The sequence below is a fragment of the Vigna unguiculata genome, chromosome 8 (genome assembly GCF_004118075.2).
Source record: "Vigna unguiculata cultivar IT97K-499-35 chromosome 8, ASM411807v1, whole genome shotgun sequence".
In the NCBI taxonomy this organism is placed as follows: Eukaryota; Viridiplantae; Streptophyta; class Magnoliopsida; order Fabales; family Fabaceae; genus Vigna; species Vigna unguiculata.
Genome location: NC_040286.1, coordinates 8,059,282 through 8,079,010, shown reverse-complemented (window position 1 = coordinate 8,079,010; position 19,729 = coordinate 8,059,282). Strand labels below are relative to the sequence as shown.

Sequence of the window (19,729 nt, the reverse complement as noted above, 5' to 3'; positions counted from 1 at the left end):
AGTGACACACAATATTTTACTAACTTTATAGAATCTTGAAGGATATTGTTTTTGAAGATGAAGTTGAATATTTGGTTCTTGATTGTATGTAGTTTGATAAGGGGTTGCCGGCCTCTAACCCAAAAGATAATGTGCCTTTATCCAACAATAAATAGTGGCATGACTCTATTCCAACTTTGCAAAGGATATATATATATATATATATATATATATATATATATATATATATATAATGGCCTCAAAGTCTTTTATCAAACATTTTGTTGCCTTTAGATGGAAATCATTGTTGGTAATTGAAACTAAAATTAAGGGCTTCTAGGGTTAAGATTCCCATGTAAAACTTTTAATGAGTATAGAACATAATTATTGAGAACTTAATTGGTTGCTACCTCCTAATTTGAGTATATCACTATCTATGTTTTTTCACTTAGATAATAAGTATCTTTTTAAGTCTTACATTTCTTGAAGATTTTTGTTTTTGTCTAATAGTTATTTTCAAAATTCAAGTATTTATTTATTCTCATATTTTATTTAACTTTAACTAATGCATTTATATTGTGTTGCAGAAATAAGAGAGGTAAACTAGAAGTTCTTATAAACATTTTATTGAAGTTAAGAAAATCTATTACACTTTTTGTTTTTCTAAAAGAATATTAAAAAGTAGGGAATGTTAGTTTGAAACAATATTCTGATGGATACAATTATTAAGAAAAACTACATAAATGATAGTAAGTATTGATTTCCAAACATATTTCAAATTTGCTTTGGAGATGTGTATAATTCGTTTAATAAAATACATGTTAAGAGGGTGGAAATTCAAATACGATTAGAAAGAATGCATAGAGTAATTATGTAATGCATGTAAGTTGGATCTAATATCATTAATTATAGATCATACTTTTCATTTAAAATTAGATTACGACTAAATTAAATAAAATTTTTAGAAAACTTAAGATCTTTGTTACAAATTAACATATGGCTGAATGTATATTCAAAATTCGGCTCAAAATTATTGATTAAAGTGAGTATTATTGGGTGATTGTTGAATTTGTTGGAGCAGAAAACAAGAAATCAAATGGTCAAAAAGAAAAGTTTTGGATCATGAGATAATTTAAAAGGCTTTTAGACCAAAAGGTAGGGACTTTTCCCAACAATAGGTGGTGGCACATGAGTATGCCCTTGTAACCAAAACATGTGTGCAATTAGTAACAATGTTCTTTTCTTTGTCATTTCCCATTTCCCCTTTCATATTCGAAAGTATGGTTTTGTTCTGTTTGATGATGAAGACCGGGAGTATTTTTTTTTATTAAAGACCAGGAGTATTATTAGTGAACATGAAATTATTTTGAAATTTAAAACTTTAAAATAATACATATGTGTGTTAGTAGATATTTTTCAGAATATATTTGTTACGTTCAGTTATTTTTTCTTATTAATAATGGTTAGAAATGTTGACTGTGTTTTTTGCTAGTCCTAAGGGTTATAATAATATGCTCTGCTATGCAGTATTCAACATAATACAAATAAGCTTTTTTATAGCAGAAATTGACTCTCGCAGAAACGTTCATCTTGCAGAACCAGAATCTTTAACATTAGGTGAGAGTGAGCGTACATCTTTGGTGAGGGGTATACACTAGGGTGTGAGAAAGAGAAACACCAAGCCGAGCGTAGAGAGAGAGAGAGAGAGACACCTTGAGAGTGCACACGTGAAGACTGAAATTTATTCTACAGCCATGACTGACAACAACAAGTACGTGCAACCTGTAATTCCCAATTTCGATGGTCATTATGAGCATTGGGCGAAGCTAATGGAAAATTTTCTTCAATCAAAAGAATATTCGCATCGGGTGGAGAATGGCATTGCTAATGTTTCCAATAGAGCCAACGCTTTAGAATATGAAATTAAATTAATGGAGGAGCAAAAGTTGAAGGATATGAAAATCAAGAACTATCTCTATCAAGCAATCGATAGAGAGATCTTGGACACCATCTTGAACGATGATACATCTAAGAATATCTAGGATTCTATGAGGCAAAAATTTCAGGGATGGAGAATTTGTGAATAGCAATTTTGCTCAGACCTTAAAGATAGCTAAAAGTATGAAGTTGGCTTACAGTGAAGACATGCAAGAAAAAATCATAATTGCAAAGATTTTGTGGTCTGTGACAACAAAGTTCAACTATGTAGTTTTTTCAATTGAAGAATCAAATAACATTGAAGCCATGACCATAGATGAACTTCAGAGCAGTTTATTGGTGCACGAACAAAGGATGGTGCTAGCTATGGAGGAAGAACGGGTCTTACAAATGGTAACAAGTGAGAGAAATGGAAGAGGAAAAGGAAGAGGAAGGAGTAGCAGAGGATCCTTCCGCGGCAGAGGTAGTGGAAGACAAAGTTTCAACAAAAATGAAGTTGAATGCTATAAATGTCACAAACTTGGGAACTTTCATTATGAGTGTCCCACATGGGAGAAAAATGGCAATTATGCTGAAGTTGAGGATAAGGTGGAACAAAAGGATAAGCTCTTGATAATGGCTTCAATTAGTCTCAAGGAAGAATAGAACAAGTGGTTCTTAGATTCTGGGTGCAACAACCACATGAATGGTACCAAGGATTGGTTCTCAACTTTAGATGAAAGTTTCCATTATACAATAAAGCTTGGGAATGACACTCACATTGTTAGGGGGAAAGGAAGAGATGTGTTTTTCTTGGTGTTAGTAATGAATCAAAATCCTACAGACTATTTGATCCTGTTAAAAACTGGATCATTACCAACAAAGATGTTGTTTTCGAATAAGGAATGTCCTGGAACGGGGACAAAAGTGAAGACACAAACCACCAAGAGAATCTGATTGATAATGAGGCACAACAGCAGGATGTTGAGGAGGATAAGCCAAACAATGCAAAAAGGATAGCACAACAAACTATAGAGCAATCTATATAATCGCCTAGTGTAGGTAATGCTGGAAACAACAATTCTAACTCTAGTGATAATGCAGCTCAAGGGAGGGTCAGGAGACATAGAAGAGAACTAATTTGGATGGCTCACTATGAAAGGGGAAATGGTCTATCAGATAATGAAAATAATGCTATGATGGTGACAGAAGATGATCTTGTGACTTATGAAGAAGTTGTTAAGAGTAAGGCATGGAGAGATGCAATGAAAAAGGAGATGGAAGCCATAGAAAAGAACAATACTTGGGAATTAACATAATTGTCAACATGTATGAAAACAATTGGAGTCAAATGGATATACGAAACCAAGCTCAAAGAAAATAGAGAAATTGATAAATTCAAAGCAAGATTAGTTGCTAAAGGATACACACAACAGTATGAAGTAGACTACACTAAGGTATTTGAACCAGTTGCCAAAATGGACACTATACGCATTTTGTTATCCCTTTCTGCGCAACATGGCTGGAGTATTTATCAACTTGATGTGAAGAGTGCATTCCTTCATGGAGAACTCAAAGAAGAAGTATATGTACAACAACCCATTGGCTTTGGGAAATTAGGTGAAGAAGAAAAAGTTTACAGATTAAAAAAGGCATTGTACAGGCTTAAGCAAGAACCAAGAGCATGGTACAACAAAATAGAGACATACTTTCTATGCAATGACTTTGAAAGGTGTTTTTGTGAACACACATTGTTCACAAAATCAAAGGGAGGTAAAATTCTCATTGTGAGTCTACATGTTGATGATCTTATATACACCAGAAATGATGAAAACATGTGCAATGTTTTTAGATCATCCATGATGCTAGGTTTTGACATGCCGGATTTAGGGAGGATGAGATATTTTCTTGGTATAAAAATCTTGCAAAACAATCATGGAGTCTTTATGTACCAACGAAAGTATGCTAAAGATATTTTAACACGATTTGGTACGTAAGATTGCAATGCAATGAAAAACTTGATTGTGACAGGAACAAAGCTATCCAGAAATGATGCAGCACCTAAAGTGGATGCCATACAATTCAAACAAGTAGTTGGAAGTCTAATGTATTTGACAGCAACTAGGCCAAATTTAATGTATAGAGTCAGCTTGATTAGTAGATTTATGGCCAATCCTACATAGACACACTGGTTCGCGGCCAAAGATACTAAGATACTTGAAGGGAACAACTCAGCTTGGTATATACTATAAAAAGGGGAAGAATACTAGAATAGTAGCATACACATACAGTGATTTTGCTGGAGATATTCATGATAGGAAAAGTATATCAGGTTTTGTATTTTTCTTAGGGAGTGGAGCAGTATCATGGTCATCAAAAAAAAAAACTAGTAGTAACATTGTCTACGATGGAAACTGAATATATAGCAGTTGCCTCCTGCGCGTGCCAATGCATATGGATTAAGAGAATCATGGAGTCTTTCTGTTTTAGTGATGATCATGTGTTAGTTCTGTGTGACAACAATTCTACAATTCAATTGTCAAAGAATCTAGTTTTCCATGGAAGAGCTAAACATAGAGACGTACACTTTCATTTTTTAAGAGATCTTATTAAAGATGGGAGCATTGAACTGAAGTATTGCAATTCACAATCTCAAATAGCTGATATTATGATTAAGCCGTTGAAGCTAGATCAATTTTTAAACCTCAAAAGTATGCTGGGTTTGATTGAAGCATCAGAAGTAACTAGATGCCAAGAATTTAGTTTAAGGGAGGGATTATTAATAGATATATTTGTGAATATATTTGTTGCTTTCATTTATTTATTCTATTTAGTAATGGTCAGAAATGTTTATCGTGTTTTTGGGAAGAATAACTAAATTTTAGCTATCAGATACTATAGTTAGAAAATCCCACAAAACTAGTAGGGGTCAATTTTTTCCACTTAATAAGGGTTATATTAATGTACTCTACTATGCAGTATTCAACATAATACAAGTAAGCTTTTTCATAACATAAATTGATTCTTGCAGAAATGTTAATCTTGCGGAATCACTTACTTGTTTACTATGTGGACTGTTTTTATTATACATGGTTCAACTTTCTTTTTTTCTTTATATACGAGTCCTTTTATATTGATACATTTTTTTTGTCGAACAGAATCAATACTTTATTAATGACCCTTATTTGTATCCTTATTCATCACAACAAACATGTTTGCAAGAGACGACCATTATCAACTTTGATACTGTCACTGTGTCTTTCGAGAAAAATTGAATATTAACTGAACATGAAGCAAAGCCATCCAAGAGATTAACACCATAAAATTTTTTTTGAATTTTTATAAATAAAAATGATATAAAACAAAAAACATCATGATTAAGCTATCTTCTATTGAGTATAATAATTAATTGTTAATAAGACTACCAATCGGTGATGATAACACAGTTTTTTAGGCTCTCATATGTGAGTAGGTACATAAATCAACTTTACAAATTTAGAATATGAATAAGTTTTGTTAAATATATGTATGATTTGATTGATTCTTCTTCTTTTAGATGAACAAACCTTCTCATTTTATAAGATTTTTTAAATTCAATTTTATATGATTGAATTTTTGGATGGTTTTTAAATATTCAATTTTATTTCTTATTTTAAAACGATTTAATATTTAGTGCTCATTTATTGAAACACCATGGGTAGTGTTTACTTATAAATATAATTAAAATCAAATATTTAGTGTTTATTCATAAAATTGAAGCAGAGTATTTAGGACTTGTTATAAATATTGAAGTTTGTTGACAAAAGGAAAAAGATGGACATCTTCCTTCAATAAAGAGTATTGATGATGATGACTTACAAAGAGGTATGGAAGACTTGATGATGATGCATAAAAAAATGTTGAAGACTTAAAAGAATGCTTGGATTCAAGAGATACATTGAAGACTAGTACATTTTATATTTAAAATTCTTATTGTGATAAGCTTAAATTTCTCTAGTTAGTTGTAAGATTGTTAGAATAACAACAAACTCGTAACTCTGCTGAGAAAAACTAAATTTTTGCAAAAATCAGTGTGGTAATCGATTACCAACTTATGATAATCGATTACCAACTCAAAAATTTTATTTTTCGAAAATCCACTTAAGATAAACGATTACCACGAATGGTAATTGATTATCACTGGCAGTTATAACTTGGCTCTTAAAAAATGACTCAAAATAATCAATTACCATTTCTAGTAATCGATTACCACTGGCAGTTATGAAATTATTTGTTCAAAAATGTACATGAGATAATCGATTGCCATTTTGGGTAATCGATTACCACTACAAAACTTTGTTTTCAAAAACCACTAGAATAATCGATTATCCTAAGTGGTAATTGATTATCGTTGGCAATTTCAGCTCAACTCTTCATTTCTAACACTAGTGTAAAATAGGTTTTTTTATACCGGTTAAAAAAAGGCTTTTAATACCTGTTCCAGCATCGGTATAGATATAGGCGGTAAAGAAGGTTTGATCTTTCTATATCGGTTTGATGACAAGTATAAAAAAATTATTTTTTATACCATTTCTAAAACTGGTATAGAAAGTCCTCTTGAAAAGGGAAAGTTATGTAAAAGAAAAGCGACTTACTATACCGATTATAGTTCCAACCGGTATAAAATATTAAATATTTTACACCAAGTATGACCTCAACCGGTATAAAAAGTGATATGTTATTTTTTATGAAAAAATCGTTTATGCTTCTAACCACATACCAAACCTGTATATAATTACCCAAAACATCCAAAAAACAAATCTCATTCAATCTAATATTTACATGAAATAGAATCTAATGTTTATATGAAATATAATACTACTCCAAACCGAATTACTATATAAGTCATAAAACACCTAACATCATCTTATATAAAAGTAGCACAGACCTTCTTTACATTTTCTTCTCTAGCATCGCTATGACCTCATTGTAAACTCAATAACTGAAGTCACACTGCTAACAGACATACCGCACACAGAGTATATGGCAACCATACCTCAAAAATATAAATATCATGAAAGTAGCGTGAAAAATAGTTAATATTATTACATAAAAGTAACAAGCCTTATGTGCCTGCTTTTCCTTTAGCTTTGCCACACAAATTTTCTCTATTGATGCCTCAATCTTTGTTTTCATATGTTCCAATGCTTAAAGTAAACATAGCATGCAAAAATGAAGCAACGTTATTTCATATTTCACTAATTAAAACTATGAGGAACAGAACAACTATTATTTATGCAAAAGGAAACAATGACACTCTTCATTTCTGCAAAGGAAAACAATTGATACATAGAAACCTGCTTTCTTTGGTCCAGATGCAAGTTTCATTTCCAATCCTAGATTTTGAAGCTCACGCTCCACATCACGAATTTTAGAATAGTTTTCCTCAATGTACCTGAAAACATGTTTAAAAATAAGAAAGAGAGATTTTTAAGTATAATTCAACACACTCAAGTCTAAAATTCAAAAATTCAAAATGTTGTACGAGAAAACGGATCATATTCATATATATTATAGGATTAAAGTGACAATAAATAATTAAGTTTGGGGACCAAAATAACAACAAAGGACTCATTTTAAATTTCTTGTTCCAAAAATTAATGTGAATGCATAGGACTAAAATGTTGTTTACCCATTACTATTATGTTTGATTTAAACACAGACTACATACATGTCTTATTTACTAATTTGCTTTAAGTATATACACTGTTTGCTTTAAGAAAAAATATAATTTGGTTCAATTTATTATAAGTAACTTGTAGAAAGCCAGAGAAATATTAATTATTTTCTCCATTTGCATTTGTCCTTGGACATCTCCACTAAGCAAAAAGCGAAACCTTGCAAATGGTTTAGCACCACCAATGTTGAAATGGTTTAGCACCACCAATGTTGAATTGATTGAACAATAAGAATCAGTGGTCAAAATGTAAATTAAAAATTAAATAAATAACCAAAATTTAAACAACGAATTAAGATGTGCTTAGAGAGAAAGAGAAAAGGGTTACTTCTCCAATTGAAGTTGCCCTGCTTCGATTATCTCAAAACAAAGCAACAAGAGTGTGAGAGATTAAAGAGAAAAAAGGAGGAATATATAGAGTTTCATCAGGATTTATTCAAAATAATCTATTCTAAAACTAATTATTCTCAATTAACCTTGGAACAAGCTTTCCATAGCAGAAAGAAACCAAATTATTTGATGTTTAAAGAATAATTCAGAAAATGCTTAAAGAATATAAATTATTCGAATCATATGAATATTTGATGTTTAAAGAACAATTCATGGATTTAGGATATGAAGAAGAATATTTGAAGGATCATATAGAAAAAAGTAGAATATAAAAGTTACCTGAAAGCAATGGATATTAGGTTATGGCTTCAAATCAAAACTTCTCCAATATAAAAAAAGTAGAATATAAAATTTACTTGAAAGCAGAAAAATGCTTAAACCCTAGTATTTCAACTAATCCAAAATATAAATTAATTACTTACAAACCAACTTTTAATTAAAATTAGTTTTGGGTTTGATTATCCTTTTGTAATTAAAATTCATCCCCATTTAAATATTTAACTAGAATGAAATTATTGTTTCATTTGAATCATTAGTTAGATTTAGTTAGCTTAGGTTAGTTAGTTTAGCTTAGTTAGATTACCTAGAATAGAGTAATTAGTATAAGTATGGATATAATCTCAGGAGTAAACATTTTGATTAAATTCTGTTTTAGTTAATAAATTAGTTTAGTAAACCAGTAGATAAGTAGTTTGCAATGTAGTATGTTATAGTATAGTATAATTAATTAACTTAAGTAGATAGGATAATGTAGTTTAGTAAATGTTTCAAACCACATGTTGAGACCACTTCTGACTCCTAAAACCATTTCAAACCACTCAAACACTGCAAAAACTTCTACCATCTTAAGAGTTTACTTTTTATCTACAAAACATCTTAATTTATGTTACTTTCAAAATAGTAAAAGTAAAAAACTAATTATACATGATAAATTTGTACTTAAATGATAGTGAAATTATAGTGTATAAAAATTTTAGAGTTCAAGGAGTATAAAACACTGAATATCAGAGTATTTAACATAAGAACTGTCAAATTATTTTATGTGGCTCATACCTTCATTTTTGTGTTGAGTTCTAGGGAGAGACCAAGTTGAGTTGAGTCTCAAATAGTGAAAATTATATAAGTTCTTTCAAGCTTCTACTTGCATCAGAGTTCAGATTTGTGTATTAACTGCAAAAGGGTATTACTCGCAGATTATGGCACAAGAAATTCTTCGCTTAACAAAATGTGGTCAGCAAAATTGGTTGTTTCTTTTGTATGATAAAAAAAGGGACAAATATGAAAATAAAGTCTAATGAATCAAATGTGTATATATACACACACGATTACTATAAGTAAATTATACTTATCAGAAGCATCCTAAATTATATAAACACATATTTTAAGATATATAAAAAAGTTTAGAATAATTTTAAGATATTCATATATATATTTATATATATATATATATATATATATATATATATATGTAAATGTCCTATAATTTGGACAATTAACAAGAAAAAAAATAGCACTTTATATATATTTTTTTATATGGGTCGGAGTATCCCAAGTACTCCACTATACATATAAATACTTATACTTTGTCGATAAAAAAAAAAAGAAAAAAAAATAGCAAATAATTTTCACAACAAGTTCAAAAATTTAGTAGAAGGTGAGGAACAACATAGTAAAATGTAAAATTTATGATGAGTATTGGCACATAGATCAATATGAAAATTGATTGAAAAATCATTAATTAAGGTTTGTGTTTAAATCCATGAATTAATGAGTGAGAGATAATGCAACATTAATGGTAGTACAAGGAACCAATGCATCATATTGGGGCTGCCACCATTTTATAATGTTGTCAGAAGCTAACGAAGTTTCTTATTTCAACAAAACAAAGAAAATAGAATCTTAGCGTTGAGGTTTATGAGACAGTAATATGTTCTCACTACTATCTCATACTCTGTGTTGTAACAAAAATAGATGGGATCAAGGTGATTTGTACAAATTTGAGGCAGATTCTTCTATAACCGAAAGAAGAGCCTGAAGCAAAATTAAATGCACATTACATGAGAACAAATATTACTGAGAAAGTATTATATATATATATATATATATATATATATATATATATCCACGCATATGAGTTTCTATAACCTGATCAGCAAAACTCATTCCCTTTGACATCAAATTTCCATAGCAGCTGCCCAAATACGATGTCCTTTGAATTGCAGTTCAGCAGTCTATTTTGATAACAATTTATGAAACTAAGTACAGTGGAATAACTTTCAATTAATTGATCATATACACGAATATCAAGTGAATTCAAGTAGCACAATGAACAGTTCAGAATTCTATTCCACATATTATACTAAAATTTTAGGGCAACAACTTCTATTATTTCATCTTCAATGACATTTAGAGATCCAAAAACTTTTTTGTTTCTATACATGTCATGTTCAGTCATGTCATGTGACAAAAACGGGAAACCAACACTCATTCATCACAAATTCTTTTCAAGTGTGAAAAAGAAATCCATATCAACCTTTCCCAAGACCTCTTTTACAAGGTAAAAAACTACTACAGAAAAATAAAATGAACGAAAACAGAACAATTAAAAAGACCAAGTGATAGTAATAATAATACCTCTAAATTAATAAGCCAGTTATTTACTCGTGATCCATATCCTTGATGCAAATGATAACTAGGTAATGTTCCATCCAAGCAAATAAATAAAATAAAATAATCAGCATCGTCAAAGTAAAGTAAGAGAACTAAATAGATATACAAGAAAATTCAGAAAACAAGGAAATAATAGTATAGAATGTCCGTACCTGAGAAACCTTTGTTAATGACATGGTTTTCATTCTGCACCAAACATTTTTTCCACTTCTTTATGTAGAAAAACATGTGTAAAAGATCAAAATATTTTAGCAGTATTCGAATCCAAGCATTTTAGATCAAAATAATTAGAATGTACCAGAAGAACAAGCATGTGAAGCTCCACCTGCAACAAGACAGGGTTGACCCTGTTTTCATTTCGGATGAGCTCGAATCTAGGGTTCCAAAGTGGTACACATCATGTTTTCCTTCCTTCCAATGACAAATTTTCCACCATGCCTCGCGCAATCAATTGTTCCACCAGATGCGATCCCTACAAACCCTACAACTCTTGTCACAACGAACAACGAACGTGACAAGGCTTCAACGGCAACAGACGAATTAGATGAGACCTTAATGTGGCGAGTAAATGGAGAAGGAAAAAGAAAAGGAGAGCACCAAGTTTGGAGAAGCAAAAGGAATGTGAAGTGCGAAAATTGAGTTAGAAGCGTGTAAAGTGTCAGAGAAAATATTCAATATTCTATAGTATTACAATGTTGAACAATCCAAAAATTTTACTAGTGTTTATGCCTGTTCTAGCTTCTAACAGGTATAATAATTCTTCTCCAATGTCACAAAAATGATAGTAGATCACTTTCTATTCCCCTTATAAATTCAACAAGTATAAAAGAACTTATATTATTTATAAGATTGCCCTTACTTTTTTTATATCTAATAAGATTTAAACTGGTATAATATATAGGTATAAAAAGCAAATTTTGCACTAGTGTAACTTAGCTTTTGAAAACCTCTTTAAATAGAACTCAGTTTCCAACTTCAAATGTACCTTTTTAAGATTCAGAGTTCTTGTGTTGTGACTGCAAAGTGGTGCTCTGTGAGATTCTTAAAAATAGCTTTGAAAAGCCTAGTGCGAGTGAGCGATAACTTTTTCATAGTGAGTTATTAGAAGATAAAGTGTTGTGTTGTTGCTGGGAAAGTTGGTCATCCTCTGTGTGACTTAGAGGGAGTTTTTGTTCATTCCTTGTGTGATTCAAGGAAGGTGTTTTCATCCCTTGTGGATTTCAAGGAAGGTGTCTTCATCTCTTTTGTGATTCAAGAGAGTTGTTTTCTAAACCTTTACTCATTTACAATCTATTTGTACTCTGATTATTATAGTGATTGAGTTAATCTCTTTGTTTAAGAGATTAACAACTGGACATAGGGTCTTTTGATCTAAATCAGAATAAATATCAGTGTTTATCTTCTGCCCTAAACATATTTATCTGCACTTGCATTTAAAGTAACTGTGAATTTAAGTTAATCATTAAAATTTTGAGAATATTTTTAAATTTGTTAAGCTTTATAAAATTTCAATTCACCCCCTCTTAGTTTTTGACGACTGTCTAGTCATTCCGCTGCGTGATATCAACAATTGGTATCAGAGCTTGCTTTGATAGTTATTCAAATTTTTCGAAAATGGTAGGGTCAAACCAAACTTTTGCTAAAGGTGCATCTATTGATAGACCTCCACTTTTTACCGGTGAAAATTACCCATTCTAGAAAGTTAGAATGCAAATATTTTTGGAATTAGTTGATAGGGGTATTTGGAATGCTGTTTTGAATGGACCATTTGTTCATGTTAACATAATGAAGTGCATGAACCAAAGCCTTTTGCACAATGGACTGCTGATGAAAATAGGCAAGCTCAATATGATGTTAAAGTCAGAAACATCATATCATATGCTCTAACTCTTGATGAGTTCAACAGAATTTATGTTTGCATCAATGCACGCGAGATGTGGGAAATCCTTCAAGTGACTCACGAAGGAACTGATGATGTCAAATGGGCTAGAAAGAACTCTTTGATTCAAGAATATGAAATGTTTCACATGCAGCAGGGAGAAACCATCTACGATGTGCAGAAACGGTTCACACACATCGTCAACCATCTCAATGGGCTAGGTAATAGGTAAAACCTTTGATACTGATGAATTGAACATAAAAATTCTTGAATGATTAAGAGATATTTTCCAATACCTAATGACTAAAATATCATGCAATGAATGATTAAAACAAACCAAGCTTTAAGTAAATAAACAAGGATACTAGCAATTAATGGAAGAAGCATATATAAATTCAAATCATCCAAAAATACATGAGAATTCAATGGCTACATCTAACCCCAACAAAATGGGTTTAGCTCTTCATTGTCATGGAGAGTCCAAGCTTACAAAATGAAAGTGGAAGAGGGAAGAGATACAAAGAGGAAGAAAGGGTAGTTCCCACTAGCCCTAGCAGACCTCCAAGCGCTTCAAAAACGTGGTGCTCGAGCTCCAAAACGTCCAAGATGAGTTTCCCGTCACGAAAATAGAAGAAAAAGGGCCAACTTACCACATCAGCGAAAGTGGCGCCTGGTAGAAGCCTCGCACCGCCAGGCGCAACCTCTGAAACCATGTTGAAAACCTGTTTGTGTCGCCTGGCGGTGTCCAGGTGTCGCCAAGCGATGAGCCACTGAAAGCATGGTGTTGCCTAGCGCTGGCGTTGTGTCACCAAGTGCTGACTGCCTGGAATTGGTCATGCGCCTAGCGTTGGCGTTGTGTCGCAAGGCACTTCCTGTTGCTTTCTTTTTATGACATTTTTTATCTTCTCCTAGCTATTTTGGGTCACTCATTTGTCTGGATTTTTGGAACAAAGCTTCCAATCTATAAATAGACACAAAATTGGGGATTAGTGGTATATTTAGATCAATATAACCCAAAATGTAATTATTTACAAAAGTAAGGTAAATTTGAGGATTAATTAGGTTAAAAGCTTTGGAAGAGATGATCTTGCTAATAAAATGTAACTTGGATAATGGTAAAAATTAACATTATTAAGATGCTTGATTGTGTCATGAGCAGGTAGGTTCATGGCTGGTGGTGAACACATGATAATATGAGCGAGGAGGTTCATATTATGAAGCTCTTATGTGAGGATACGAGCGAGAAGGTTCGTATGTTCCGTGCTCACACTTGAGGGCTGCTGCGAGCGGGGAGATTCGTAATTGTTAGATTACATATGTTGGACTACGGGGCGGGAAGGTCTGTAGAGTTGAACTATGAGCGAGGAGGTTCGTAGAGGCAGGACCACGAGCAGGCAGGTTCGTGAAAGCATGTATATCCTAGTTCCATGGTCAAGTATTTGTAGGGTGTGCTTGGAATAGTAGTTTCGTGTGCATAATGAGATTTAGAGTTTTACACAACTTGTGACTAGTTTCTTTGGAGGTGTGTGGTCTACGAGGCTTTTGGTGATACCTTAAGGATGGACTTTGTTATGACATTCCTTGAGTTGTGGCTCAGAATGGTATCCCCTCAGTTGTGGCTCGGGATAGAGGATAAACACATGGCATTCCTTGAGTTATGGGTTGGAATGCATCCCTTGAGTTATGGCTCAGGATGACAGATGGACACGAGCATTCCTTGAGTTGTGGCTCCGATTGGCGAGTGTTGCCGGTGTGAGTGTGCGAGTTGTGGCTCATATAGATGGGTCTAAGAAGATTGCCTTCTTCGGCGTTAGCCAGCGAGTTTGGTAATCTTGGGACAATTATAAACTATGGTTCGTATTGGGAACTCCACCTGACGTTACAGAGTGTGGTCTGTAGCAGGTTTCCCGCACATGTTCTACAAGTTATGGCTTGTAGGTGGAGGCAGCAAAAGGTATCTTGAGGTTATCATCTAAAGACGTAGAACATGGATAACATGGTGGTGACCGTGTGGTATGGAATCAAAGGATAGAGTTCCTTTGATAAGTGTATGCATATATATTTGAATTGTTTATATATAATTTGATACTATTAGCTCACCCTATCTACTTGTGTTTGACGATGATAGTGTAATGCGTTACACAGGAGCAGATGATGTTACAGGTGGTTCTAGTGAGGCATAGCATCCGAAAGAGGGCTAGCTAGGAAAAGTGGAGGGAGGCTTGTAAACATTTACTTTTATCAGACTTGGAACTTATAGTTGATATTTAAATTTTGTGGATTTTAAATTAATAGAGATTTAATAAAGGTTTCTTATTTTCCCTCATTTTCCCAAAAGGAAATTTAAATTAATGCGCATATATTATCAATTTTATTTATTTTATTTTAAATTAGTAATATCCGACCGGAATTACAATCTTCCTCTACAAGAGGAATTGGATCGGTTTCAAGGAAACCCTAATGGAACATCAAAAACTATTTTATACCTATATATAAGCTTAGCAAGTTCTGGTTCTATATCTCATGAGTCGGCTATAATTGTGTTATGGGATCCCTTAGACTTTGAAAACTCAAGGTGAAATGTTCATCAATAGCATTAGTATGTTGCATTCTCCTTAGGTGATTAAATTGAGCCTGTTGTGGTGAAATTGGCTTGTCTCTTCAATATCATGCTATTGTAATCAACAATATGGGGTCCCTTGCTAACCAAGCTGCCCCGAGGACCAAGTTAGTACCTAAGACATAAGGTAAATAAATGAGCAACTTAAGAGTATGGCCTTGAACTATCACCTTCAAGTCACTAACCAATCCTTCTACTACTAAGGAATTGCCATTACCCACCAAAACCTTTAGGTTGGAAATTGGTTGGATAGGCAATTTCAACCCTTTAACGATTTGAGGTTGAAGGAAATTATTTGAACTTCCACTATTAAGAATAATTTGCACTCGTACTCCATTGGTTGACCCTTGAAATCTAATTGTGCCTAAGCCAGAAGAACCATTTAATGCATTGTAAGATAGATCATGATCTTAAGGGCATGTATCTCCTACGACCCTTGTATCATCCAATGGTTCAGGTAGCAATTCAATGTCATCATCCTCCTCTCATTGTAACACAAAAATACTGTTTGTTGGGATATTAATGATTAGGAGAAAATTTGTCATCACACATGAAACAGAGACCTTTATCCCATCTTAGTTCCATCTTAGTAGGGTTAATTTTTTTTATATTGGTCGGCTTGTAACTAGGGAAGGTAAAAGTGGAGGGAGGCTAGTGGACTTTAGTGATTTAGGAGTGGTTAGTGGTTGTGGTTGTGGTATGGGCAAGAAATTGGAGGAGAAGGGTCGAGGTTTACTGGTATATTTTTCTTCATAAAGTGGGTGATTGGGCAATAACGTCTTGTCTAATGTCAGGCTTCAAACCTCCCACAAAACAATATAATAATGACTCCAAAGAAATTCCCTATCTATGAAATATTACATAGTTAAGGATTGTTGAAATGTCTCATTCATTAAAATTCTTTCAAGTACATAGTCATGATGCAATGAAAACAATAATGCAAAATGCAAACATCGTATTCACTAAACACTAAGCAAAAGGAATTGAATTCGTGACATTAGACAAGCGCTTGCCACTAGGCCAAAAGTTATAGTTATTAGTCAAGACGTATCTCTTTTTACTTAAGAGTGTAACATAAGTCAAAACACCATGATTCGATTGTGATCCGGCTCACTTGACCTCTGTCACGGTACAATTAATGCTATCTGCAATAATAGATTCGATATCAAAGAGTCATAATCAAATCTATATAAAAATAATGATGTTATTTCTAACCAAAAATCGAAAATCTTAAAATAATTAATTTACGAGCTATTATATTTTGTATATCGGTACCTTACTCATTTTTATCCAAATATGTAGACTTGCAACTGTCTTTAATTTCTAGGCTTAAATATACATTTAGTCCCTATTTTTGTTGTTTTTATTCAATTTGGTCCTAATTTTCGTTTTATGTTCAATTAGGTCCTCATTTTCGTTAAATTTTGATCAATTTGATTCTTTTCACTAACGGTGTTTAAATAGTTAACGTTTTTGAATAGTACATGCCACGTGTCAGCTCCTTTTTTTTTATCTTTTTAAAAAAAAATTATTTTTTTAAATATTTTTAGTTTCAAAAAAAAAATCCACGTGTCAAGTCACAATTGTGCCACGTGTCAATGCTAGTGTCACGTGTCAGTTTGTGGTTGTATTATTTCTTTTTATTTAATTTAGTCCCGATATTCGTTATTTTTGTTCAATTCAATTCCTATATTCGTTATTTTTGTTTAATTTAGTCTCAAATTTTGTTAAAATGGAACAATTTAATTTCTAAAATTGACATTATTATTAGTTATTTTTGAAATTCAATTATAAATTATAATATTTAATTATAAATTGAATATAATTCTTAGATTCAATTGTTAAATAGAATATAATTATTAAAATATTATTAAAATATAATTATTAAAATTTTAAAAATATATATTAACATTTGTAAAATTGACATTTAAATCTAAAATATTTAATATTTTTATTGCATTCTAGATATTAAAATATAAAATATTTTATATTTAAATGTTAATTTTACAAATTTTAGTTTACTTTTCTAAAATATTTTGAATATTTAAAATATCTTTAAATATCAATTTTAAAAGTATTTTAGAATATAAATATTAGAAAAAAATATTTAATAATTATATTCTTATAATATTTTAAATAATTATATTCTATTTAGCAATTAAATATAAGAATTTTATACAATTTATAATTGAATTTAATAATTTATAATTGAATTTAAAAAATAATAAATTCAAATATTAATTTTAGAAAAATATTAATATAATTTGTATAAAAGGTATTAAATTTAGTGTTAATTTGAGAGGGACAAAAAAAAATAAAAAAAAATCAAGAGCTGATACATAACATGTACTGTTAAAAACATTAACTATATAAACACCATTAATGAAAAGGATCAAATTAACCAAAATTTAACAAAAATAAAAGTATAATTAAACAAAAAACAAAAATAAAAATTAAATTAAATAAAAACAACAAAAATAAGAATCAAATATATATTTAAATATAACTTTTAATAAAAAATAAAATGCAAATAAATATAACTTCACCTCAACTAAAATAAAAGAACTGAAATAATATATTAAGAATAACTTCTTACTATCAAGTTATATAATTCTTTTAAAATTTATCTATTTATATTGCTTTAAATGTCAATAAAAAGTTGGACCACTTTATTACATTTTTCAAGAATCGCATATCTCAAGGAATTGACATTTCGGTGCACACACTCTTATAAGAGTCAGTAGCCAACACACAATTCGAAGCCAAGGGAGCCTCATTCAGAAACAACATTCATGGCAAACCAAAACCCTTCTTCAATTCCAATCTCAAACCCAGAAACCACCCAAACCAATCCAACCACAAGTTTCTCACCCAAAGTGATCGTGCAGAAAGTGAAAACCAATTTGGTTTTACGTTCAAAATGGGCTGAACTCAACGGTGCCATAGGTGACCTCGGCACCTACATACCAATAGTTCTATCTCTAACACTTTCTAGGAACCTCAACCTCGGCACAACGTTGATCTTCACAGGTATCTACAACATCCTCACCGGTGCAATCTATGGGGTTCCCATGCCTGTCCAGCCCATGAAGTCCATCGCCGCAGAGGCCCTAAAAGACGCCAGCTTCGGCGTGCCGGAGATCATGGCCGCCGGAATCTTAACCGGCGCCGTGTTGGCGGTTCTGGGTGTGACAAGGCTGATGCAGCTTGTGTACACACTGATTCCTCTATCTGTTGTGAGGGGAATTCAACTAGCACAGGGCTTGTCCTTTGCTTTGACAGCAGTTAAGTACATCAGAAAAACCCAAGACCTGCCAAATTCCAAGGCTTTGGGTGAAAGGAGTTGGTTAGGGTTAGATGGGTTGGTTCTGGCAATAGTGTGTCTGTGTTTTATTGTGATTGTGAATGGTGATAAGGATCATGGGTGTGAAAAGAGGATTGAAGAAGATGGGAGAAACAGGAGTAGAGTGAGAAGGGTTGTTTTCTCACTTCCTTCTGCTTTCATAGTGTTTGTGTTGGGTGTTGTTTTGGCATTTGCAAGGAGGCCTGAGATGGTGCATGAGATAAAGTTTGGACCTTCAACTGTGGAGGTGGTGAAGTTGTCTAAGCATGCATGGAAGAAAGGGTTTGTGAAGGGTACAATTCCTCAACTTCCATTGTCAATTTTGAACTCTGTGATAGCTGTATGCAAGTTGTCAAAGGATTTGTTCCCAGAAAAGGAGTTTTCTGCAACTTCCATTTCAGTGAGTGTGGGGATGATGAATCTGGTTGGAAGTTGGTTTGGTGCAATGCCATGCTGCCATGGGGCTGGAGGACTTGCAGGACAGTACAGGTTTGGTGGAAGGAGTGGTGGTTGTGTGGCCATTCTTGGTGGTGCCAAGTTGGTGTTGGGATTGGTGTTGGGAAGTTCTTTGGCACACATTTTAAGACAGTTTCCTGTGGGGATCTTGGGAGTGTTGCTTCTGTTTGCTGGAATTGAATTAGCCACATGCTGCAGAGACATTAATAGCAAAGAGGATTCTTTTGTGATGCTTGTTTGCACCACATTTTCTCTTGTGGGATCAAGTGCTGCTCTTGGGTTTTTGTGTGGAATGATTGTTTATGTGCTTCTTAGGCTCAGGAATTGGACTAGTGATAAACTATTTCCTAACATGGCAGCATAAAGCACAGGAAATGGAGCATATATATATATATATATATAGAATGTTATAGCTTCTTTTTTCTTAATTATTATTAGGCTGTTCTGTAAGTGTGTAACTACTAAATAAATCAGGGAATGAAGTCATATTTTCTTCATACAATTCATTATATCAGGACTTATGATGATAATTAGGAGTTAGAAATTTTTTTTTTATTAACTTACTTAAGATTTGATTTTTCATTTACTGAATATATATATATATATATATATATATATATATATATAAAGACTTTCACAAAATACACAAATGTATTTAATTTAGACTTTAAGGATTTTGAGCATTTCATACAGCACTGTTATCTTCTACATTCAACAGAGAAAAGAAACATTATTTACCTGTATTCTATAGTAAATTCC

At 32.3% G+C, this 19,729-nt stretch overlaps 1 protein-coding gene across 1 annotated transcript; it reads left to right on the top strand.

Moving 5' to 3' along the window:
• The first annotated feature begins 17,917 nt into the window (after positions 1 to 17,917).
• On the top strand, positions 17,918 to 19,476 carry LOC114193496 (molybdate transporter 1-like). Its single transcript, XM_028083324.1, has one exon. It carries the CDS (start codon positions 17,964 to 17,966, stop codon positions 19,332 to 19,334), a length of 1,371 nt encoding a protein of 456 aa, XP_027939125.1. The 5' UTR covers positions 17,918 to 17,963; the 3' UTR covers positions 19,335 to 19,476.
• The last annotated feature ends 253 nt before the right edge of the window (positions 19,477 to 19,729 follow it).

What these genes read in the sequence shown, in the direction of transcription:
- LOC114193496 (XM_028083324.1), top strand. Translation starts at nt 17,964, where the DNA reads ATGGCAAACCAAAACCCTTCTTCAATTCCAATCTCAAACCCAGAAACC.